Source organism: Canis aureus, chromosome 27 (genome assembly GCF_053574225.1).
Source record: "Canis aureus isolate CA01 chromosome 27, VMU_Caureus_v.1.0, whole genome shotgun sequence".
In the NCBI taxonomy this organism is placed as follows: Eukaryota; Metazoa; Chordata; class Mammalia; order Carnivora; family Canidae; genus Canis; species Canis aureus.
The window spans coordinates 11,003,352-11,027,639 of record NC_135637.1 but is presented as its reverse complement, the minus strand read 5'-3'; the positions used below and the strand labels follow the sequence as shown (position 1 = coordinate 11,027,639).

General features: G+C 55.7%; 1 protein-coding gene across 2 annotated transcripts; it reads left to right on the top strand.

Moving 5' to 3' along the window:
• The first annotated feature begins 111 nt into the window (after window positions 1-111).
• On the top strand, window positions 112-23,913 carry SETD1B (SET domain containing 1B, histone lysine methyltransferase). Of its 2 annotated transcripts, none has more exons than XM_077875493.1 (17): window positions 112-258; window positions 792-979; window positions 1,210-1,308; window positions 1,941-2,211; window positions 4,279-4,391; window positions 5,279-6,517; window positions 9,985-10,812; window positions 11,180-11,441; window positions 11,532-11,884; window positions 11,972-12,086; window positions 12,635-13,114; window positions 14,429-15,682; window positions 16,544-16,710; window positions 18,817-18,948; window positions 19,045-19,164; window positions 19,242-19,379; window positions 21,301-23,913. In XM_077875493.1, exons 2-17 carry the CDS (start codon window positions 806-808, stop codon window positions 21,472-21,474), a joined length of 5,919 nt encoding a protein of 1,972 aa, XP_077731619.1. In that variant the 5' UTR covers window positions 112-258; window positions 792-805; the 3' UTR covers window positions 21,475-23,913. The 2 variants fall into 2 exon arrangements, with proteins under 2 accessions (XP_077731619.1, XP_077731620.1); XM_077875494.1 differs by lacking the exon at window positions 112-258 and adding an exon at window positions 530-680.
• The last annotated feature ends 375 nt before the right edge of the window (window positions 23,914-24,288 follow it).

The window sequence follows — 24,288 nt, the reverse complement described above, 5'->3', positions numbered from 1 at the left end:
AGCGCTCGGGTCGGGCTCCTTAGCGGTGTATTGTGGGATGTGCGGCTACTGGGAGCCGAGCCTCCGCCGCCAGCCGCCTCCCGGGCAGCAGCAGCAGCAGCAGCGGCAGCGGCGGCGGCAGCAGCAGCTCCGGGCCCGGCAGCCGCGGCGGCGGCGCCCCCCCCTCCCGGCCCCCCGTCCGGCCGCCCCGGCCTCGGCTCCCGCGGGGGACACCATGTACTGGCTGGCGGCGCAGGGAGGCCGGCGCCCGGCGGGGATGTAAGCGCGGCTCGGGGAGGGAGAGGCCGCGGGCGGCAGCCGGGCGGCCCGAGCCCCCGGCCCCGGCCCCGGCCCCGGCCCCGGCCCCGGCCCCGGCCCCTGCTCGGGCCGAGCCGGCGGGCGGGCGGGCGGGCGGGCGGCGCCAGGCCTGCCGCGAGCCCAGCGCGCGAGCCGGGCCGAGCGAGAGAGCGAGCGCCACGCCGGGCGGCCGGGCGGCCGGACGAGCACCATGGGCCGGAGCCCGCGTCCTCCGGGCGCCCCGGGCCCCGCCAGCACGCACCGGGGGCCCCCGGGAGCCCCTCGCTGCCGCCCCGAGACGGTGGCCGAGCGGGCGGGCTCCTAATTCTCCCGGAAGGCTTATTCTCTCGCTCTATTCTTATTTTGGGGGGAGCCAGCTAGACAGCCCCTTTTGGGGCGCGCTGGTAAGGTGGGAGGGGGTGGGGGCTGGACGATTTGATTCTTTCGCGTGTGTGTAGAAGCGGCCGCCGCCGCCGCCGTCGCGGCGGAGACGACAACAACTTGCTCGTTTTCAGGTTGGGTTAACGGCATGGAGAACAGTCACCCCCCCCACCACCACCACCAGCAGCCCCCGCCGCAGCCCGGCCCTTCGGGCGAGAGGAGGAACCACCATTGGAGAAGTTACAAGTTGATGATTGACCCGGCTCTGAAAAAGGGACATCATAAACTGTACCGCTACGATGGGCAGCATTTCAGCCTGGCGGTGAGTAGCCGGCGCGCCTCCCCGCCACCCCCACCCCCCCAGCCGAGCCGGGGGCGGGGGGCAAGCGGTCCGAGTGGCCCACGGTACCCCCATCCGACCACCCGGCCAACTGTCAGCCGGGGCCCCAGCCCTGGAGTTTGACAAGTGCCTGGAGAGGGGGGTCTGTCCCTGCCCCTGGGGAGTGGGACCGGCCCTCTCACTCCGCCCCGCCCCCCCACTCCTCCCCACAGATGTCCAGCAACCGCCCGGTGGAAATTGTCGAAGATCCCCGGGTCGTTGGGATCTGGACCAAAAACAAGGAGCTGGAGTTGTCGGTGCCCAAATTCAAGGTAGGACCCCTCCCCCCGACCCCACGGGCCCTCCCCCACCCCTCCCCACTCCCGAGTTCGAAAATAACGCCAGTCCTGACCGAGCCCAGCCTGATTCGGAGTTCCCGCCCGCCATCCACGGCCAGGGGAAGTTTTGGCGGGGAGGGGGAGATGGCAGCCAGAGGGGTGTCCCCTCTCAGCTGCTGTAAACAGAGTAACACTCAGTGAAACTGTAATCAAGGACTGATACAGTGTCCTGCCGGCCCAGCTGGGGGCTCCGGGTCCCCACCTGGCTCCTTTGGGCCAGGCGGCTCTGCCCCGGGACCCGCCCCCCTTCTCAGCCTTGTGGCTTAAGGGGGACAACTTCCTAGACCAAAGGTTCGCCCCTGACCCGGCAGCAGGGAGAGGAGGCCGGAATGGGGGGTGGGGAAAGAGAAACTGTTTCTTTTTCCCCTTTCCTTTCGAACCCAGAGGACTTCCACGTTCCAAACGATTTAATCCTCCGCTTCCCGGGCCCGCCCGCGTGCATTTCCACCCCCCCCCCAAATTATTTTTTACCCTTCATTGTTTTCAACGGGCATGGGACTGGGGAATGTTGTGTTTCCCTTCCGTTTCACTGTTCTCCCAACTCCCTTCCCCCTCGTCCCTGCCAGATCGATGAGTTCTACGTGGGCCCGGTGCCTCCGAAGCAGGTGACATTTGCCAAGCTAAATGATAACATCCGAGAAAACTTCCTGAGGGACATGTGCAAGAAGTATGGAGAGGTGGAGGAGGTGGAGATTTTGTACAACCCTAAGACCAAGAAGCACTTGGGCATTGCCAAGGTGGTCTTTGCCACGGTCAGGGGAGCCAAGGAGGCAGTTCAGCACCTGCATAGCACTTCTGTCATGGGCAATATCATCCACGTGGAGCTGGACACCAAAGGTGAGTGGGGGCCCCTTAGGACAGCCTACCCTGGCCAGAGGCAGGCCCTGTCACTATGGCTCCCTTTCCTCCCAGAGCCCCTCTTTCAGTGTTGCCCCCCCAACCCTATTTTTTCTTTGCCCCCTCCTGAGGGTAGAGTCACGTGGAGCTAAATGTGTTGTCGGTTGCTAGGAGACAAGCTATAATTTACCAAATGTGCTGTCCTTGGCTACTGCATGTACCCCCAGGGACCACCCAGAGGCTTCCCCACCACTGACACCCCTGTGGGCCCCTCTCGGAGCCCTGGTGGCCTGGGTTTAGGTAGTCCCCAGTGTTGCCATCTGTGTTAGGGAAGGAGGCAGGGTTTGTTTATTTGTGAGGGGCTGAGGGAGAGCCACTAGAATGCCTTTAAATACGTAAAGGGTAGGTCCTTCAACTGAAGAGAGAGTCCTCCAAGAATCCAGGGTCTCCACCCCCCTAATACTATCCCTTCCCTCTGGAAGTGGGAACCAATATGGGCCCAGAGTTTGGTTTCATTGATGATGTTCCGAAGCTGGGCGGGCTGCTCTGGGTGCTCAAGGGTTGACACTCTGCCTTCCCTCCTCTCTCTTAAAGAGACAGCAGCACCTCCCATGCACCGGAATCCTGCTATGTGCTCAGTTTGAGCTGGCTGCTGGGAGCATGTTGCTGGAGAAGCCACTCTTCCTCCCTTAGGTTCCTGGGAGGCTTCTCCTGGATGCTGAATGGAGGGGCTTTCAGGACTAGGACTATAGGGCATCCCCCTCAAGTTCGCCTGTGGCCTCTCTAGGGCAGTTCCCACCAATATAGAAGAAGGTGCTGGGTGCCCTGAGGAGCAGCCTGCCCTGTGACTGGGCAGGCACTGTTGGTGGGTCCAGTGCCTCTTGGGGCCTCCTGGGAGATACTGCCGGGGAGGGCATAGGTGGGCAGCTTCCAGGAGTTCTGTGAGCACAGGGTTCAGGGGCAACCAGGGCACATCAAACCCAAACAGGAAAATCCAAACCCTTCTTTTTGGCTTTTGATAACTAATGAATGTACATTGACTGGGTCTCTAAGATCTTACTAGAACTGGGTGGGCACAGTTATCCCACAAAGTCTTGCCGAGCCTGTACCTAGTTCTGAGTCTCCTCAGAGCAGAAGCCCAGGTTCCTGCCTAAGCCACAGTACCCCTCTCTCTCTTAATTTCTCACTCTGGGGAGTACAGACCCTTCCAAATCTGCATATCCCTTGGGTGGCTGCAGTCCAATGTCTCCCTGAGAATTGAATTGTGGAATCGTCTCCCCATCACATGCCCATTTTAAGGAGTAACCAGCTTTCACCAAAATTTCATTTCTGAAAAGACCAAAAAATAAAAAAAGTGGGAGGCCCTCAGAGACTGCCAACTAACTTTGTATTTCAAGAAAGAGACCGGTAAAGTGTAAAGTGTTGCTCAAGGAATGCGTCTCCTTTGCATATGTAAGCAGCTGCCTCAGAGGGCTCTATAAATATCAATAATCTGGGGCCCCCTGGTCTATAGAGGCCTCTCTGCTGAGGAGGAAGGGTTACCAGACTGGCTCTGTGGAACTGAGTCCTAGGCAGAGCTGGGGAGCCAGGGCAGCCCTGCCAGAGGAGGGACAGGTGGAGTTCACAGTAGTGTGGTACTAGAGTGTGTTGGACAAACTCTGCTGGTCACCTAGCCCCAGATAGTTAGCAACAAACTGTCACCTCTGGGTTCCTGGGTCTCTCCACTTGCTATAGGCTCTGGCCATTAAGTGAGAAAACCTAACTCTTTGCTCTGGTGCCGTGGCCCAAGTGATAGGAAGAGGCTTTGTGTTGGAGTGGCATTTCTGTTTTGGGGGCAGTCCCAGCCCCACAGAGGATTAAATTATGAGACTTAAGGTCAAAAGATTCATACAGTTTAGCAGCTTTGTTGAACAGACAGGACTTCTCAGGGAGGTGGTTACCCAGTCAGGGTCACACGGTTTCCCAGGCTTGGGGTTTCAGGCACAGGGGCCCACAAGGAAGCCAAACTGGGGGGTCTGCTCCATCCTGGAGCCTCCTTCAGTTCTCCTTCCCTTGTCCTTCCCACAGGGGAAACCCGCATGCGGTTCTACGAACTGTTGGTCACGGGCCGATACACACCCCAGACCCTCCCAGTGGGTGAGCTGGATGCTGTCTCTCCAATCGTGAATGAAACCCTGCAGGTGGGTTTATCACCATCAGTACCCATCCACTGACACGAACACACACACATTCTCTCTCTCTCTCTCTCTCTCTCTCTCTCTCTGTCTCATCAACAACCTGTGATATGCCCCCCACCTCCACTCCACCACCTCCAGTGCCAGACCAGCGCCTAGCAGGGAACAAAGCCTGGCTCACCTAGGCTGGGATTCCCACAGACCCACAGCCTAAGACTCACTTTCTGTGCTGATGCTGAAACGTTGCTGTGTCTGATGCCCTGTGCACTGCTCTTCCCCCACCCCTAGAAAGCAGGGTATAGGTCCTTCTTTCCAGAGCAAGACTGACTCCTTATTCAACCACTGCCTTCCACCTAGACCACTCTTACATGGGGAGATGCTCAATCCAGCTCTTTCCCAGCAACAATTCAACTATCCTCAGGAGTAGCACTTCCAGAATGAAGAGTCTTTGCTGACTTGCTAGGTTGTTCATTAGGCACTTTTAACCATGTCATGCTATTAAACTCCTACAACATTGGGAGACCAGAGGGAACAGGGCCACCCCTTCACTACCCAAACCATAGTTCATCCTGCTGGAAGGTCTGATTTCTGACAATCTGAGACAGGAAGGAAATCCCAGTTCAAACCAAGCTGTCAGGATCTTCTCTTTTCTCTGTTTAGGGATTATAAGAAGTCCTCAAGGTTCCTTGAGGATAACCAGCTATCCTAAGATTAAAGAAAACTTAGGACCATCCAGAAACTCCTCTTCAATCTCCCCTCCCCCATTCCTTTTACCGTGCTGAAGTTCTAGAGTGACCAGCTTGGCTCTAAGATCCCCAGAGTGAGAAGGGAGAAGAGCCTCCTTCCACTGCAGAACCTCACACACGGCTCCCCCTCTCTTTCTCCCTCCCTAGCTGTCAGATGCTCTGAAGCGCCTCAAGGATGGTAGCCTGTCTGCGGGCTGTGGCTCTGGCTCATCCTCTGTCACCCCCAATAGCGGAGGGACCCCCTTCTCCCAGGACACCGCGTACTCTAGCTGCCGCCTAGACACACCCAACTCCTACGGACAGGGCACGCCACTCACGCCGCGCCTGGGCACCCCCTTCTCGCAGGACTCCAGCTACTCCAGCCGTCAGCCCACACCCTCCTACCTCTTCAGCCAGGACCCCACAGTGACCTTCAAGACCAGGCGTCACGAAAGCAAGTTCACAGATGCCTACAACCGCCGCCACGAGCATCATTACGTCCATAACTCCTGTGCGGTCACCACAGTGGCAGGGGCCCCCACAGCCTTCAGGGGCTCCGTGGACCTCTCATTTGGGGCAGTGAGCAGCAGTGGAGGCAACAGTGGCCCTCCATTCAAGGCCCAACCACAGGACTCGGCCACATTCGCCCACACTCCGCCACCTGCCCAAGCAACCCCCACTTCTGGAGTCACCTTCAAGTCGACCTTCTCTCCATATCAGACCCCTGTGCCCCCTTTCCCCCCACCGCCCGAGGAGCCCACCACCACGACCACCTTTGGGGCCCGCGACAGTGGGGAATTCAGGAGAGCACCTGTGCCACCACCCCTGCCACCCACCGAACCCCTGACCAAGGAGAAGCCGGGCACACCACCTGGGCCACCACCTCCCGATGCCAACAGCATGGAGTTGGGTGGCCGGCCCACCTTCGGCTGGAGTCCTGAACCCTGCGACAGTCCAGGCACGCCTACGCTGGAATCATCCCCGGCTGGGCTGGAGAAGCCCCATGATAGCTTGGACTCCCGCATCGAGATGCTGCTGAAGGAACAGCGCACCAAGCTGCCCTTCCTTCGGGAGCAGGACTCGGATACAGAGCTGCAGATGGAGGGCAGCCCTATCTCCTCCTCCTCCTCCCAGCTTTCCCCACTGGCCCCCTTTGGCACCAACTCCCAGCCAGGCTTTCGAGGCCCCACACCACCATCCTCACGCCCCTCCAGCACTGGCCTGGAGGATATCAGCCCCACGCCACTGCCTGACTCAGATGAGGATGATGAGCTTGACCTGGGCTCAGGGCCCCGGCCCCCTCCGGAACCAGGCCCCCCGGACCCTTCTGGTCTTCTGGGCCAGACAACTGAGGTAGCCTTGGACCTGGCTGGAGACAGGACCCCAACCTCAGAGAAGATGGATGAGGTACCACCATGTCTGTCCGCCTCTGTCTTGGATTGGTTTTGTCTCTGTGTCTCCCTCTTTCCTCTGAAACATTATCACCTTAGGACGATTAGCTAAAATGCAGAAGCAACAGGGTTAGGGCAGCTAAAATAACAGGTCAAACACAGAGAATAAAAAGAGAATGAAAAAAGCATCAGGAGCTGTGATTGAGCAGCTGGTTTGCCTCTGAGCAACCTAGTAGCCATAGAGAGAAGGGAAACATTGACCTAGTTCTGTTGGGTCTTCTGTTAGGTGTGGGAAGACATCTTCTAGGGATCAGTTCTGACTTGGGCTTCTTTGGTTGGAGTTTGCTGAGATAGTACGGACTGTGGTTAATGGTTCTGGATTCCCTTCTCTGTTGGGTGGCTGGAGGGTGGTCAGGGCTGATCCTGCAGCTCAAGCTTATTTGGGAAGAGGGATTAGCCAGAGACTGCCTTCTTAGGCTAGGCCAGGGGGAGCTCTGGAGCACTGGCTCCTAGAATCTGGTGCCCTCTAAAGAGATGGGAAGCTGCGGGTGGGCAGGGAGGGCATTGAAATTTCCCTTAGTCCTCTCCCTCTGTCTCCAGGAGTGAAGGAGTTAAGGGTTAGCCCAGGGGGAGGGCCACAGCCAGAAACAGGCAAAATTGACGGTTCTTCACCATCCTCACTCATAGATCCTCATCTGGGGTCTTATTACCCAAATATCCAGCCTCAGGGTTGAGGTGAGGGCTACTGTGTGCTGCAGTCCCTTGGAGGGAAGGCTCAGGTCACCTTCCTTGGCTCTGCTCCCCACTCCTGGTCCAGGCACCTGTCATGGCCCTCCTGAAGGCCTGGATTGGAACCTGTGCGCCCAGTGGGGATGAGGAGCCAGGGACTTCGACAGAGGTCTCTGGCCCCGTGGGTGGCAGGAAGAAGGGTTCCCCCCTTCCCAGGCCCTTTGATTAGGCAGATTTGGCTGCCTCAGGGAGGAACAGAAAGGAACTTGGCCTGCCCAGGAGGGGACTGCAGGTGGCTGGGGCTCCAGAGGGCCTCCAGGCGTTTCTAGGGAAGTGGTTTCTGGTGCCAAGGGGTCGGAGCAGGAGGAGTTAACAGGTGTGCAGAGGTGGGGGGCTAGCAACCTTGCTATCTTTTCTTCCCTCTCTGCTGCCCGGGGTTAGGGGCTGTTTACCATGCTGGCAGGCTCGTCTAGGACTGGGAAGCCCAGAGTAACCGGAGGGACTGGGCTCTCCCATCTTGTCATTGTAGGGAGGGGGAGACTGAGGCCCAAGGGAGGTGAGGTCGGGATGCCTCAGGACTTTAGCCCTAGGAAGACCACGCTGGCCCTCGGGAGCCCCCTGCTGGCAGCCTGGAGAGCAGCACCCAGGTTCCTCCAGACGGAACCGGGAGGCAGCCCTAAACCCCGACTCGGGAGGAAGACTCCCGGAGACAGAGCAGGGCGTACCACTGAGGGCCATTCGCTTTCTTCACAGAGGCTGGTGATTAAAAGTTCGGGCTCCAGTCCTTGAGCCTGGAGCCCCAGCTCTGTCACTTACGGGTTCTGTGACCTTGGGTAAGGTACTCTCCCTCTTTGAGTCTCAGTTTCATCGTCTGTGAAATGGGACGGTGCAGGTACCTGCCTTACACTGTCTACGGCTTAAGTGAGGTGCCGCAAGGGAAGCTCCAGGCAGGGCGGCGCGGGCTGGTGCTGAGTTCTCGGCGCTGGGCTGGTTCCCGCTGGTTCTCACCCCCACCCCCAGGCGCCGGAGGGAGGGGCAGGGCCGAGGAGCGCCGGATCCGGGTCTCCTCGTGATTGGCTGGCCGCGGTGCCGGCTTAACCCTCGGTGTGCTGCGCTCGCCTTGCTGGGCGCTGTCCCGGCCTGATCTCCGGGTAGGTCCGTGCGAATCGCGTTAAGCCTGCCAGCAGCCTCTCCAGCCCGTGCGTGCGGACCCTGAGAGGGAGGGACGGTGCATGCATGTATGTAGAGGGGGTCTAACAAAATCCGGAGCTTCCTGCAGCTCCAAGTTTGGTATTCCTCCCCACAGCACTCCCCCCAGTTCCATTTGAGCGCTCCCTCCCATTTCCATTTGAGCAGTCCCTTTCCTGAGTATCTGACCTCTGACCTTATAGCCTCTACAGACCTCTCCCCCTCAGCCTTCAAATGTACTCCCTGCCTCTTCCAACCTACAGAGGCTCTCGTCTGTTCAGCCAAGTTCTTCTAGGGCAGGACCTGAGCACCTTCTCACCTGTGCCCTGACACTAGAGCCTGGGGGTGATCCAACTCTCCTCTCCCTTACCCCTGCCCTGCCTTTTCACTCCATCTCTACCATGTACACTAAAATACCTCCTTCTGATTCCAGGCCTGTGTCTCCAACTCCCCAAAGCCTTGTGTCCCAGTATAAAGGGGTCCATGCCCATTTCAGAGCTGGGGTCATCCTTGGCTCCTCCCCTGTCCACTTAGCACCATGTCCAGGCAGGCATACTGAGCTGAGTCCCAGCCTTCTTTCTGAAGGGCTGTGCCTCCTAGGCCAGTGGATTTTGGCTGTTTCCTCACTTGTCAGAGGGATCAGAGTCAAGTCCCACCTTGCAAGGCCACAGTGCAGATAAGAATAAAACACCTCATACCCACAACACTCAACCCCCTGCTGGCCCACACTATGTGCAGCCTCAAGACAAGATACAAAGAGTAACTAAGGAAAATAAAGATATACCTCCTATTGATACTGCCTTAATACTGCTAAACCTTGTTACTTAGACAACACCTTCGCCACCTGGCCCTCTTTGCTGCAGTGAGGACAGCAGGCTGACTGGGAATGCGGGCTGGGGAGCCACTGACTGGTTTGAATCCTGGTTCCCTCTCTTACTGGCACTGTGGCCTTGGGCAAGTTACTTAAGCTTTATGCATTCCAGTTTCCTTGGTAAAAATGGAGATAACAGACCTACCTTGTAAAGTCAGTCTGAGGACTGAGTTAATATATACATCAAGTCCTTAGAAAGATGGTTGGATGTGGGAAGCACTATAGAAGTGTTCGTTTGTAGTGTCACCTCCCTGTCTCCCTCCCAGCTTCCTTTTCCTCCACGGTGGGCTATGTATTTCACATCTTCATTCTGCTTATCCTTTGCCTCTTCCCTTTAGAAGGTTAGCTGCATGAGAGCAAGAATTCCGTCTGTCTTGTTCACCTAGAATAGTGCCTGGCCCACAGCAGGTGCCAAACAAATGTTTGCTGAGTGAATGAATGGATCCTTATAACCATGAGGCAGATAGTGTGATGCCCATTATGCAGATGGGGAAACTGGGGGCTTAGTGAGGTTAAGTGATTCACCAAGGCCACATAGTCCATAAGGGAGGGGACCAGGATCTGAGCCTCAGAAACCATGTTGCTCATTAGTCTCATGGAAGGCTTCTCTGACTTTCTGGTGTTTGGAAGGGCCCTAGAAGCCAGCTTGGCCTCCCAGGCTTCACCTTACCACTCTTTCCTGGCTCTTTCTGCAGGGTCAGCAGTCCTCAGGCGAGGACATGGAGATCTCGGATGATGAGATGCCCTCAGCCCCCATCACCAGCGCCGACTGCCCCAAACCCATGGTGGTGACCCCAGGGGCGGCGGCTGTGGCAGCCCCCTCCGTGCTGGCTCCAACCCTGCCGCTGCCCCCGCCCCCTGGCTTCCCACCACTGCCCCCACCCCCGCCACCACCCCCACCACAGCCAGGCTTCCCCATGCCCCCACCTCTGCCACCACCCCCACCCCCACCACCCCCAGCCCACCCGGCTGTGACAGTGCCCCCCCCTCCACTCCCAGCGCCCCCGCCTGGTGTCCCACCCCCACCCATCCTGCCACCGCTGCCACCCTTCCCCCCAGGGCTGTTTCCCGTGATGCAGGTGGACATGAGCCACGTGCTGGGTGGCCAGTGGGGCGGCATGCCCATGTCCTTCCAGATGCAAACGCAGATGCTGAGCCGTCTGATGACTGGCCAGGGCGCTTGCCCCTACCCACCCTTTGTGGCAGCTGCGGCAGCGGCAGCCTCAGCTGGGCTGCAGTTTGTCAACCTGCCGCCCTACCGGGGCCCGTTCTCCCTGAGCAACAGCGGACCAGGCCGCGGGCAGCCCTGGCCACCCCTCCCCAAGTTTGACCCATCGGTGCCGCCACCAGGCTATGTGCCACGCCAGGAGGACCCACACAAGGCCACTGTAGATGGCGTCTTGCTGGTGGTGCTCAAAGAGCTCAAAGCCATCATGAAGCGTGACCTGAACCGCAAGATGGTGGAGGTAGTGGCCTTCCGGGCCTTCGACGAGTGGTGGGACAAGAAAGAGCGGATGGCCAAGGTAGGCCGTGGGTGCATGGGGTTCCCCAGGTGGGCAGCAAGCACTCTCTTTCCTCCCGAGACATGTTATCAGAGTCACTGCTCCAATAGGACAGCATGGGTGTTATTTTGTGATGACATGGATGCATAGTTTCTGCATTTAGCTTGTGTGTGAGTGAGGAAGTTGAGGTTCAGTGAGGCAGAGAGGGGTGCAGGGAATGTCTGGAGCAGTGGGCACCAAGTGCAGCCAGTTTTATGGGAAGGAAGTATCAGTTACTATGTGGCTGTCACTTTTGGGGGAGGGTAGGCCTCTCAGAAAGGGCCACCCGACAGGAGTCACTGGCAGCACCATAACCAGGGTGACAGTCTCCTCCTCTCTGGCACTGCAGGCCTCACTGACCCCGGTGAAGTCAGGCGAGCACAAGGATGAGGACAGGCCAAAGCCCAAGGACCGCATCGCCTCGTGCCTGCTGGAGTCGTGGGGCAAGGGTGAGGGCCTGGGCTATGAAGGCCTTGGCCTGGGCATAGGGCTACGTGGGGCCATCCGCCTGCCCTCCTTCAAGGTCAAAAGGAAAGAGCCACCAGACACAGCCTCTGCTGGTGACCAGAAGCGCCTGCGGCCCTCAACCTCTGTGGATGAGGAAGATGAAGGTAGGTGCCCTCCCCCACCCCCGCCTCCGGTATGGGGGAGTCTCCTCCGGCGTTTCCTCCACCTGGCTCGGACACCCTTCTCTCCTGCAGAGTCAGAGCGTGAACGGGACCGGGACATGGCGGACGCCCCTTGCGAGCTCACCAAGCGGGACCCCAAGGGAGTGGGCGTGCGGCGAAGGCCAGCCCGGCCGCTGGAGCTGGACAGTGGTGGGGAGGAGGACGAGAAGGAGTCACTGTCAGTGTCCTCATCGTCATCGGCATCCTCGTCCTCGGGTTCCTCCACGACCTCACCCTCGTCCTCTGCCTCCGACAAGGAGGAGCGGGAAAGCACTGAGGAGGAAGAGGAGGGGGAGGAGGAAGAGGAAGAGGAGGAGGAAGAGGAGGAGGAGGAAGGCCCCAGAAGCCAGGTCTCCTCCTCCTCAACCTCATCTACGTCAGATAAGGTACATTCGGGTTGGGGAGGCCTGGGGTGATGGGCCAGGTGAGGGGGCCCCTTTGGCTCATCCTGGCCTCCCATCCTTCTCCCCCAGGATGACGATGACGATGACGATGAAGATAGTGAGGACCAGGATGAGTCTGAGAATGACGATGAGGATGTAGCCCTGTCGGAGGCGAGTGAGAAGGAAGAAGTGGACTCAGATGGAGGTGAGTGGCACAGGTGGTGGCACCTGGTCTGGCCCGGGGTCCCTCTGCAGAGCAGAGCCTGAGGAGCTTTCCAGCAAAAATGTGAAGTCATTAAACACACACATGTGACATACCGTACAATTCTGTTTATATTAACACATCTAGAGTTGGTCGATCCATAGAGATGGAAAGTAAACCTGTGGTTGCTTGGGTCTGAAGGTGGGAGGATAGAGGGGTGATATCACGCTAAAGGTATTGGATTTCTTCTTGAGCTCAGAGGGTGTTTTGAAACTAGAGGTAATTGTACAACACTGAGAATGTAGTAAATGCCACTAAATTATTCATTTTAAAATGGTTAGTTTTACATTCTGTGGATTTACCTCAAGTTTTAAAAATGGTGATTAGTTAACACACACAAGTACATGTGAGTGTGTGCACATACACGCACCCCCCCCCCAGATGTCTAAGGGCCCCATTCAGTGCAGGGGCCCTAGTTTGAGACTTTTGGTGAAGAGTCTAGTCAGAGCACAGCAGATACTGAAGGGCTCTTGCCTGTGTCCCCTGCCCAGAGGAGACTGTAAGCATCCCCACCTCCAAGGCTGGAGCTGGGTCCTCCAGCGAGAGTTCTGAGTCTTCTGAGTTCGAATCAAGCTCCGAATCCTCCTCATCGTCCTCAGAGGATGAAGAGGAGCTGGAGCGAAGGAAAGAGGAGGAGGAAGAGGAAGAGGAAGAGGCAGCAGCAGATGAAAGTATGGCTCCTGTGGTTCCTGACGAGGACTTTGAGGAGAATGTGGCCACGGGGGCACCTGTAACGGAGTCCTCGGTCATGGAAGAGGAAGTGGACATCGAGGCTGAGGATGAAGCTCCCGAGGAGAGGACCCCCGTGCCGGAAGAGCCCTCCTTGCCTGTGTGCGTTGAGGAGCTGGCTAGCTGCAAGGAGCCCCCCGAGGAGCCAGGCCTGAAGGAGGAAGGGGCCAAGTTGCTGTCTCCAGAACCCCCTGCTGGAGAGGTGGAGGCCCGACCCCCGCCTTCCCCAGAGTGCACCCCAGGTAATACCTGCAGCCCCCAGTGGGGCGGTGGGGATGGAGGAAGGATGTCCTGCCCAGGCTCCTTTGGGTTAATCTCCGAACCTTCCTGAGCTCCAGCTTCCTCATCTGTAATGTGGGATCAATGGCTAGTGTCTCCCCAATGGGGTCCTGTGGGAGGACAAAGTGAGGTGACACAGTGTGCCAGCATGGAGCCTGGCACATTAGCCAGAAGGTGCTAGTCCCTTAAGGGAACCACTGCTGTCACAGGTACTCAGTGCCAGTATTCCCCTCATGGTTTGGTCCTTGGCCCATTAGTCCCAATGGGATGCTCCCAGAAAAGTGGGGGGATGGGAGAGCAGGTGTGCATGGTCATTGTAGTGACAGGCAGGTGAGGGAGGCTCCGGGATGCTGGACCAAGTAAGAGGGGCTGTGGGCACCACCACTTCTGTGGCACTGCACAAAGTGTATTAAAAGCTCTAACATACCATCCAGTGGGACTTTGTGCAACGATAAAGATGCCCTCTGTCTGCCCTGGCCAATACCATAGCTATTAGACACAGTGTTGCTAAGAGCACTTGAAATGTGGCAAGTGCCACTGTGGAACTAAATTTGTAACATTATTTAAGTTTAATTAATTTAAACTTAACCATGTGTGGTTAGTTTGTACCTCTGATAAGTTGTTTAGCAAAAAAACCTGTTGTATTTTGTTTAATTCTGTATTATTTGTCTACAGAACCACAGTCTTGAATATTGTTGTAGGCACTGACAATACAACAGTGGGCCAAACAGACAAAAATAGCTGCCTTCATGGAGCTTACATTCTGGGGCTGGGTGATAAATGACAGCAGATAAGTTAAAAAAATGTATTATATGACGGTGAAGATAAATGCTAGGAGAAGGGCTCTGATAAGTCCTGCAGAAAAGGGACTTGTTGAATTTTTACATTTTATTTTATTTTATTTTATTATTTTATTTTATTTATTTTATTCAGTAGCAGAGCTCATTTTCTTGATCCACAGGACATCACCATTCTAAGGACATAATGCCAAATGCTAGCTAGCAACCATGTCTCCTATGTCTTTCATTTATTCCACCTTCATTTTCAAGCATCTACTGTGTGCCTGACCCTGGGCTGGGCACAGAGAAGCCTTGAGTAGTATAGCTACTACTATACTAGTAGTATAGCTATAGGGGGACAGTCCCCGTATTCAACTCCAGGAGGCTCAGAGGACTATGAGGTCAGGTATTAAGCACATAGTAGGACAGCATAAATAAGGCACCAAGAGTTGTTTGAATGGAATAGTAACGGTCGGGTTTTTGCCTAACTCTTTGCAGAGGATGACCTGGAAGTGGAGCCCCCTCCGCTGCTCTCCTTACCCCTGCAGCCGCCACTACCACCCCCTCGACCACCCCGGCCGCCGAGCCCACCACCAGAGCCCGATACCCCAGACCCTGCACATCCACCTGCCCCTCTGGAGCCCCCTCCGGAGGAGCAGCCCCCGCGTACTCCCGGCCTCTGTGGCAGCCTGGCCAAATCACAGAGCACAGAGATGGTGCCAGCCACACCGAGTGGGGAGCCCCCACTGTCAGGGGGCAGCAGCGGTCTGTCCCTGAGTTCCCCACAGGTGCCTGGCAGCCCCTTCTCCTACCCATCGCAGTCCCCCAGCTTGAGTAGCGGGGGTCTCCCGAGGACACCTGGTCGGGACTTCAGCTTCACACCCACCTTCCCTGAGCCTGGTGGGCCCCTGCTCCTGCCTGTCTGTCCCCTCCCAGCTGGCCGACGTGATGAGCGGTCTGGCCCCCTGGCCTCCCCGGTGCTCCTGGAGACAGGCCTGCCTCTCCCCCTGCCTTTGCCCCTGCCCCTGCCCCTGGCCTTGCCCGTACCTGTCCTGCGGGCCCAGACACGGGCCCCTGCCCAGCTGCCACCTCTGCTGCCAGCACCGCTGACCCCCTGCCCACCCCCCATCAAGAGGAAGCCGGGCAGGCCCCGGCGGTCCCCGCCGGCTGTGCTCTCCTTGGATGGGCCCTTGGTCCGGCCACCGGCGGGGGCTGCCCTTGGCAGGGACCTCCTCCTCCTGCCAGGTCAGCCACAGACCCCTGTCTTTCCCAGTACCCATGACCCCCGGGCCGTAACCCTGGACTTCCGGAACGCGGGGATCCCAGCACCCCCACCACCTCTGCCCCCCCAGCCTCCTCCACCCCCACCTCCACCCCCTGTTGAGCCCACCAAGCTGCCCTTTAAGGAGCTAGAGAACCAGTGGCCCTCCGAGGCCATCCCTCCAGGCCCTCGCGGGCGTGATGATGTCACTGAGGAGTTCATGGACCTGGCCAAGGTTCGGGGGCCCTGGCGCCGGCCGCCTAAGAAGCGCCACGAGGACCTGGTGGCCCCAGCCTCACCTGAACTCTCGCCACCACAACCCCTCTTCCGGCCCCGGTCCGAGTTTGAGGAGATGACCATTCTGTATGACATCTGGAATGGTGGCATCGACGAGGAGGACATCCGCTTCCTGTGTGTCACCTACGAGCGGCTGCTGCAGCAGGACAACGGCATGGACTGGCTCAATGACACCCTCTGGGTCTACCATCCCTATATCCTAGCCGACAGGGCGGGGTCCTCATCCCCCTCTCTGGGCCCGATCTCCCAGGACATCCGTGGAGGCACTAGCACAAATGCCCATCTCCTACCAAGCAGCATCTGTGCTGGCACCACACCAGACTCCATATGGAGTCCTCATTGGCACTTCTAGACACACCTTCTGTGTCAGGCTCATCTCAGCCCCAGAGTTAGGAGGTCTCAGGGCTGATTGTACAACATCCTGGCAGCAGAGGCTGACAGGGCCCACTCTTCCTAGCCCCCCTCATCACCTCATTTAATTTCCCAACAGCTCAGTGAGGTAGGGGGCCGTACATATCTTATGTGGAAACTGAGACTCGGGGAAGTTAAGCTACCTGCCTGAAGTCCTACAGCTATGAAGTACCAGAGCTAAGATTTGAACCCAGGCCAGTCTGCCTTCAGAATCTGGGCTCTTAACCATGATGTTGCCCTGATAGTTGGTAATAACCACAGGCAGCACAATCCTGTGCTGTTGGAGCAGTCATCACCCCCATTATGTCAAACTGATTTACTGAACACTTCCTCTGTTGCAGGAAGTCTGTAAGCACATAATCATGCAGAGAGGCATTGTTATCACCCCAGTTTACTGATGGGGAAACTGAGGCAGGAAATGGCTAAGAAACAGCCAGGGCCATGCAGCTAGGTACCCCTGGCAGAGTTTTGTCCATCAGAGCTGGCCAGTGGGCAGCCTCATGGAGGTGGCTTAGGTTCCAGGGGTGGGAAGAACCCCCTGGAGTTAGGCCTTAGGGTAGAGGCTGGGCCCAGTGGGACTGGTCTCTGGAAGGACTGGGAGGGGCTCTCTAAGAATGTCCATGTGGCCCTTAACCCACACCCACCCACCAGCCTCTCTTCAGCTAAGAAAAAGAAACGGGATGATGGCATCCGTGAGCACGTGACGGGCTGTGCCCGCAGTGAGGGCTTCTATACCATCGACAAGAAGGACAAGCTCAGATACCTCAACAGCAGCCGCGCCAGCACCGACGAACCCCCAGCAGACACCCAGGTACTGCCATCAGGCGCCTAGACACACCGGAGCCACCCAGGCTGCAGTGGCAGGGGGATTTCCTAGCTGGGGTGCCGGGCTATAGGAGGGGTTGTGGAATTTGGCTGGCACAGAGGGTGTTACCCCTCACCAGGCTGCTTAGGTTGGAAAAGAGAGGCGAGGATGGAAAGTGGGAGCCTCTGAGTTTTTCATCAGGGATGTGAGGATAGTGGAGTTGTGTTTCCAAAAAGTTCATTCTTTCCTTTTTAGATTCAGCAAATGTCTGTCGAGTGCGGGTGATTTTAGGCACTGTTCTGGGTCTACAGTAGGGAATGAAAGAAAATCCTTTACAGAACTTACCTTTTAGTAAGGAGGTAGGAAATAATCAAGTGAACATATAAACATGGCATTTCAAGTAGGAGAAGCAGGAAAGGAGGTCAGGGATTGGCGAGTCAGAGGGGTCAGAGGTGACAGTTCAGCCAGATCTGAATGGAGTAAAGAAATGAGCCACGTGGATAACTGGGAGAGGCCACAGAAAAGTAGAAAAAGGCTTCGATAAAAACTTAAAATGGAAGCGTGCTTGGCTGGCTCAATTAGTAGAGCATGCGACTCTTGAGGTTGTGAGTTCGAGCCTCATGTTGGATGTGGAGCCTACTTAAAAAGTTAAAACAGGAGAGGTACTCGCTAAGTCTGGAAATCATGCACAGAGTGAATAGCATGTGCAAAGGCCCTGAAATGGGAAGGATCTTGGGTGGCATGAGAAAGGGAAGGAAAGTCTAGCTGAGGCCAGAGACAGAGAACAGGTCATCAGGGACTGAAGGCTGTGGTGTTGAGGTTAGATTTGTGTTCTGTGTGTGACAGTGAGCTGCATGGGTGTGGGTGACATGGTTCAACCCATGGTTTCCAAAGCTGCCACTGGCTGCTTTGTGGAGAGTTGGCTGCAGGAGTCCTGAGGGGAGACTAGCATGGTTGCTGCGGTTCCCAGTCCAGACACATAAGTAGGTTCGACTGGGTTTGCTGTGAGAAAAAAGTGAGTGTGTTTGAAAGACTATTATTTCTTTTTAAGATTTTATTTATTTATTCATGACAGACACACACACACAGAGAAAGAGAGAAAGAGAGAGGCAGAGACACAGGCAGAGGGAGAAGTAGGCTTCACGCAGGGAGCCCGACGTGGGACTCAATCCCGGGTCTCTAGGATCACTCCCTGGACTGAGGGCGGCTCCAAACTGCTGGGCCACCAGGGCTGCCCTGAAAGACTATTAGAAATAGTAGAATATTAGGAAGCCGAAAGGACAGAACTGGGGGCCAGATTGGCTGCAGGGGACAAAGGAATTGGCTGGGGCTTTGCTGGGTCTGGCTGGATGCCCAGCACTGAGGTGGGAAGCTGGACTTTGGCGGTTTGTGGAACACCCAGGTAGTGGGGTTAGGCTGCTGGATTTCTGAGTGCAGTAGAGAACCTGGGAGGGGGCCTTCTGGTCATCAGGGTGGAAATGTTAAGGGAAGGTCACAGCAAAGACGAGCTCACCCAGGGAGAGGGCGTGTGGGGAGGAGGGCAGAGGACAAAGGTGGCCCAGGGAAGGAAGGGGCCGTGATGAGAGCCACAGGGGTCGGGGTGAATAGACACTCACCATCTTCTCTCCTGAAAGTGGAGGTACTTCAGATCTTCCAGCTGAGACAGGAAAGACAGCAAGTGTAAAGGGAAAGTTGTGTTGTTGTGTTTGCCTGGAGGATGTTGAGGACATTCAGAGTCTGGCAACATTCAGAGTCTGGCAGGAAGGACAAGTGAGGGCAGCCCCGGTGGCACAGCGGTTTAGCACAGCCTGCAGCCTGGGGTGTGATCCCGGGTCTCCGGGAAGTCCCACGTCGGGCTTCCTGCATGGAGCCTACTTCTCCCTTTGCCTCTCTCTCGAAAAAAAAAAAAAAAAAAGGAAGGACACGTGAAGAAGAGAGTTAACAAGTAGGGATGGGACAGGCGTGGACAAGCCCAGAGCAAGGAAGCTGGGAAGTTGGGAAGACAGGGTCGCCAAGGATGTGCTAGGGACACAGGTACCCCAGACCACGGCGAGTGGGCCAGCTTCCCCTGAGGCAGCCACAGCTCTCCTGATCCATCATTGTCCTTGGCAGGGCATGAGCATCCCCGCGCAGCCTCACGCCTCCACTCGGGCCGGCTCAGAGCGGCGTTCCGAGCAGCGCCGTCTGTTGTCCTCCTTCACTGGCAGCTGTGACAGTGACCTGCTCAAGTTCAACCAGCTCAAGGTAAGGCTGGACCCTGCCCAGGGTAGCAGGGGTGGGGGGCAGCAGGACAGAGATAGAGACCAGGGCTCTCAACTCTGAACTCCTTCCTTCCCATAGTTCCGGAAGAAGAAGCTCAAATTCTGCAAGAGCCACATTCACGACTGGGGCCTGTTCGCCATGGAGCCCATTGCAGCTGACGAGATGGTCATTGAATATGTGGGTCAGAACATCCGCCAGGTAGGCACTGCCTGGCCAGCAGGGCGCAGGGGTGGGAGAAGGGGGGCCAGCCCAGACTGAGGCCTTTTCCTGGCCAGGTGATCGCGGACATGCGAGAGAAGCGTTATGAGGACGAGGGCATTGGCAGCAGCTACATGTTCCGGGTGGACCATGACACCATCATCGATGCCACCAAGTGCGGCAACTTTGCACGCTTCATTAACCACAGCTGCAATGTGAGTGCCTGTCAGGGGTCCACTGCCACTCCTGCCTGTGCCTGAAGGACCCAGAAGCTTCTGGCACAGAATCAGTGTGGCCTCCCTCCCAAGTTCTGGTTGCCCAAGGGTGATGGGGGCGGGTAGGGTGTTTTCTGTTCTGAAAAATGGGCACAGTGAGATAAAGTGCTCAAGAAGTAGTCCGCTCAGCTCACTGTTACAGAGTTCCTCCTCTGTGCTGGGCTCAACCCTCAGAGCGTTCGTTCTAGGGCAATGCTGGCCAATAGAACTTTGGGCAGTGGTAGAAATGCTCTGCATCTGTGCCGTCCACTGACTCGATATTAGCTGCATGTGGGGGTGAGCACTTGAAATGTGGCTTTTAATTTAGTTTAATTTAAACGTAAATAGTCACACGTGGCTAGTTAGTGATGGTAGTGGACGGCGCTGCTCCAGGGGCCAGGGAGTGTTGATAATGAGGACGATTCTCATGCTGAAGACAACCACGGGGAGCCTCAGACAGTGGGCAGACAGCTAGTTCCAGAGCAAAGATGCCAAACTCTTGTTTTGAGTCGTGACATCGCTATGTGGCTAGTGTCCATAGGCTAGTTACATCGTGTCTCAGCAGCTCAGTTTCCTGATCTGTAAAACATGGATGGTAACGGTCTCTCCCTGTAGGTTGTTGGGAGAACCGGATGTGTTCCTGAGTGCAGGCCCTCTGAGTGATGACACAGCTAGCTCTCACAACCATGGCTGCATCATCACTTGGGCCAGTGGGGACTTTGTCTTGCCTCTCCAATGGGATCTGAGGGTTAGGACAGAATCCCCCAGGTGGCAGTGAGTGGAGCAAACATTCTGCTCAGTGAGGCCCTGGAGGAGAGAACAGCTAAATGGGCAGTAAAGATGGAGTATAGGGGGAAAGGGGGCAGGTAAGAGGATGAGGTTGGCAGGGTTAGGGTGGCCAGATCACTCAGCCTTGCAGGCAGATCTGAGAAGTTTCTCTAAAAGCCAAGCAGGCTACTAGAAGGTTTTGAGTCATGGGACGACAGGATCTGCTGTTCCTTTGGAAAGATTTCCCTGGCCACTGAGTCAGGAGTAGGTTTTCTCAGTGCACCAAGAGGTAGTGGATGTGGCTAAGGCCCACCGAATGATGATAGGGGCCTGACTGGCTGTGGAGTGGGAGAGCAGTAGACAGAAGCCTTAGGTCCTTTGGAGGTGGAACCCACTGGGTATGGCAGTGGGGCCAGATCCAGCCCTGGGAGAGGGAGGTGCAGGAGGTTGAGGCCTGGGCACTTGGGTGGATGGTGGAGCCACTCCCTTGAGTTTAGGTTTGAGTTTACAGAGTCAAAAATGCCTCTGGAGCTGCCAAAGGCAGACATCAAGCAGGTACTTGGATTTCTGGGTCTGGAGCAGGGTCTGGCAAACCTTTCCTTTAAAGAGCCCGATAGTCAATACTTTTGGCTTTGTGGCCCAGAGGATCTCTTAGCAACTACTCTGCCATTGTAACAAAAGCAGCTGTAGATAGTATGTAAATGAATGGGTATGGCTGTGTGCCAATAAAACTCTGCTTGCTGAAACAAGCAGCTAGCGGCTGGAGTTGGCTAACCTCTTCTCTAGAGCTCAGAAGTGAGGTCTGGGCCACAAACTAACTGTGGGAGTCACCTGTAGTATAAATGGAAGTTGAAGCCCTGTGGAATAATTTATTATCATTATTGTCATCATCTTTCTGATTTAGTATCAGACGCGAGGAAGGGGTCCCTGTCACCCAGATGGAGCAGTCGAGGCTAGCATGGGTAGCCAGAGGCATGGGAGGGTGGGAGGTCATGCTGCAGATTAGTCAGGCCTCCAGTGGAGCCCAGTCAGGTTCAGGGGCCCTGTGGCCAAGGGCCCGGGTGGGTTGTCAGGTGAGTCATTGGCTCACCCTCCCCTCCTGCCTCGCCCACAGCCCAACTGCTATGCCAAGGTGATCACAGTGGAGTCGCAGAAGAAGATCGTCATCTACTCGAAGCAGCACATCAACGTCAATGAGGAGATCACCTATGACTACAAGTTCCCTATCGAGGACGTCAAGATCCCCTGCCTGTGCGGCTCTGAGAACTGCCGGGGGACCCTCAACTAGGTCCTGCACTGGCGCCCCGCAAAAGGCTGCCCGGGGCCCAGCCCCACTTCCCACCCCCATTTCAGGTGCTGCCCCCTACCCAGCGGCAACGTCAGGGCCTGGCGCCCCCAACACTACCCCCAGGACCCAGCGCAGCTCCGGCCCCTCAGCGGGAAAGGGCTTCTCCGTCTCTCAGCCCACAGCCCTTTGATTTTTTAAAATGCTCCCTTCAGGATTTTTGTTGAACTCCAGCGTAAACTTCTCTCTGTCCATGTCTCTTACTCTCCATCTCTTTGTCTCTTGTCTTTCTCTTTCCTCATCTTCCTCCCCTTCCCTCCCCAGCCTCTTCCTATGAATGCTGCTATGTTGTTTTGTCTTCTCTTTGCTCTCTTCCTTGTCCTAAGAAAAGACATTTTAACCGTTGAAATGTGAAAGCAGAACCAGAGAGCAGGGACCCTCAGGGGAGGCCGCAAAAGCCTTGGTGTGATGGTGTGTCGGCCCACGTTCCGGAACCCCCGGGCCAGGGCGCTGGGCCAGGTGCTGCAGAGAGAAGGGGGTCGGCCACTGGGCTCTGACCTCAGAACACTACGCAAGGCCCCCTCTCTGCTGGTGAGGACTCAGTGAGGAGAAGACCCCCCCCTTCCATTCCTTTCCCAGCAGCCTGAGGGCGCTATTTCCCTGAGCAGACCCTGGTGGAGCCAAGCGCATCCCAGGCAGGAACTACCCCCTGGGCTCTCCCTGCCACCCCATGCCCTGCCATCCCCCCAAAAAATCTTGGGTTCAATGTTTACTTTCTCATTCAAATGCCAGCAATGAGGGAGCCTCCTGGAGGCCCCAGTGTGGGCGTGGGGGTACTGGGAAAGGTCCTGTCTACTCTCTCCTGCCCTCACCTTCACCCGGGCGGGGGGGCCTCCCAGGGCAGGCAGGTCCTCCAGTCCTGCCACTACGGGTCTCTGACCATACGCATGTGGCATTTTTTCGTTTATAAGCTTCACCTGCTTGCCCTTAGCCCACACCCCAACTTAACCCGCCAGCAGCCCCCTCATCCCAAGAAGGCAAGAGCATATTTATTTTTGGAGTGAGAAGATTATTCTCCCAGAGAAAGGAAAATCTTGGAAAAGATTTTAAAACTCAGATCTAAGTCTGACAGGTTTTGTTTTTTTCCTTAACCTTTTATACTCCCTTCCCATCATCCTCTTCAGGGTTTATTTCTATGGATTTTTTTTTTCCTGTGCGTGCATAAAATCAAAACGAAGGGAAGAAATAGGTTTTTGAAGTTCAGAACCAACTTCTGTATATAGGCTGCCATAAAGGACTTTTTCTCGGGAACATTGTTTCTTGTAGAAACATTTGGGAAGATTTTTTTGCTCATTTCTTTGTATTTCCAAAAATCTCTCTCTCTCTCTCACACACACACACACACACACACACACACACACACAAGGCAAGTCCCTCGCACCCCAGACAGCAGAGCAGGCATGTAAATAATTTCTGGAAAGTGACTGTTGTGACCAGGAGTCCTCCTCACCCAGACGGGAGAGCTCCCAACGGGGCCACCCCCACCCTGCGGATGCAGGCCTGGAGCCTCTGGTATCTTCAGCTTGTGTCAAGCTTGTTATCATGTAAATTCTGTACAAAGAATTATTATTTTTTTTTTGTCGTTGGTTTTGTTGTGGGTTTTTTTGGTGTTTTTTTTTTTTTTTTTTTTTTTTTTTTAATTTCTTTACCCCACGCCCTCCCTGTTTGAGATTATGCCCGCCGGTTTCAGGGTTTCAAGGTCGATGAAATTGGTGGCATTAAGACACAGAGGAGGGACGGGGCATAGCGGCGACCTTCTCTTCCGTTTGCGGTTTTCTGCCTAATTGTGCAACTGAGGAAATATTTATTTTTCACATGAGGAAATGTGTAGTTTGTAGAGATGGTTGATTTAAAGTCACTTGTGCGGCCCCCAAGGGGCTGCCTTCATTCTCACCCCTCTCCCTGGAGAAGAGGTGGAGGGGGGTGTGAGGAAACCAGGGTTGGGGGGCCTGCCTCCCCCCGCCCCCTGGCCTCACCTTGCCTGACCGGTGAGGGGCTGCATCCTCCCTGTCCCCAGGAACCCCCACCCCACTCTCAAAATGGTTTGCCATATCCAGAAACATGGCTCATTTTTCTTTCAATGCCTTCGTTTTCATTGAACAAATCTTTGCTTTTGAAAACTTGGGGGTTTCTGCTTTTTTTTTCCCTCTTGTCCCTCCCACCCTGCCTCCTCCTGCGAAGAAGAAAACCCATAAATTTTAGGGATGTTTGTGCATATAGACTCTGTCATCCGTATGTAACTTGTTTTGAAGAGAAGTGTTTCCGTTGTGGGTGTGTCTTGCTGTAAATATTTGTTCATATTTTTGTGAATTCAATACTATGTACCATTGTATTATAGTAACTTTTATAAAGCAAACCATAAATATACTGACTTTTCTTACAGATACGCCGTCTCTCTTGCTCTCCTCTCCCTCTCCTCCTTTCTTTCTGATGGGGCACACCCTGCTCAAAGGGAGTGTGGTCTGGCGAGGCTCAGGTGGTACAAGGAGCTAGGCGTGGTGTGGTCCACTCAGACCGGTGGCTCTTAAACCCTAAGCCTATTAGGTGGATTCTGTGTACTGGGCCAAGGTATAGTCAGACTAGACCTTTTAAGATTTGTTTTGCTTTTAAGTTTTGCTTCTACAACTTTTCATAAAATCTTACGGACCTGACACTGCTAAAGGTTTGCAATTGGGAAACAAATTCAAATATCCTATTGCTCTCACTGGAAGAAATTGAAAAAGGTCCTACCTTAAAGATGTTTGCCATTCCTTTCAA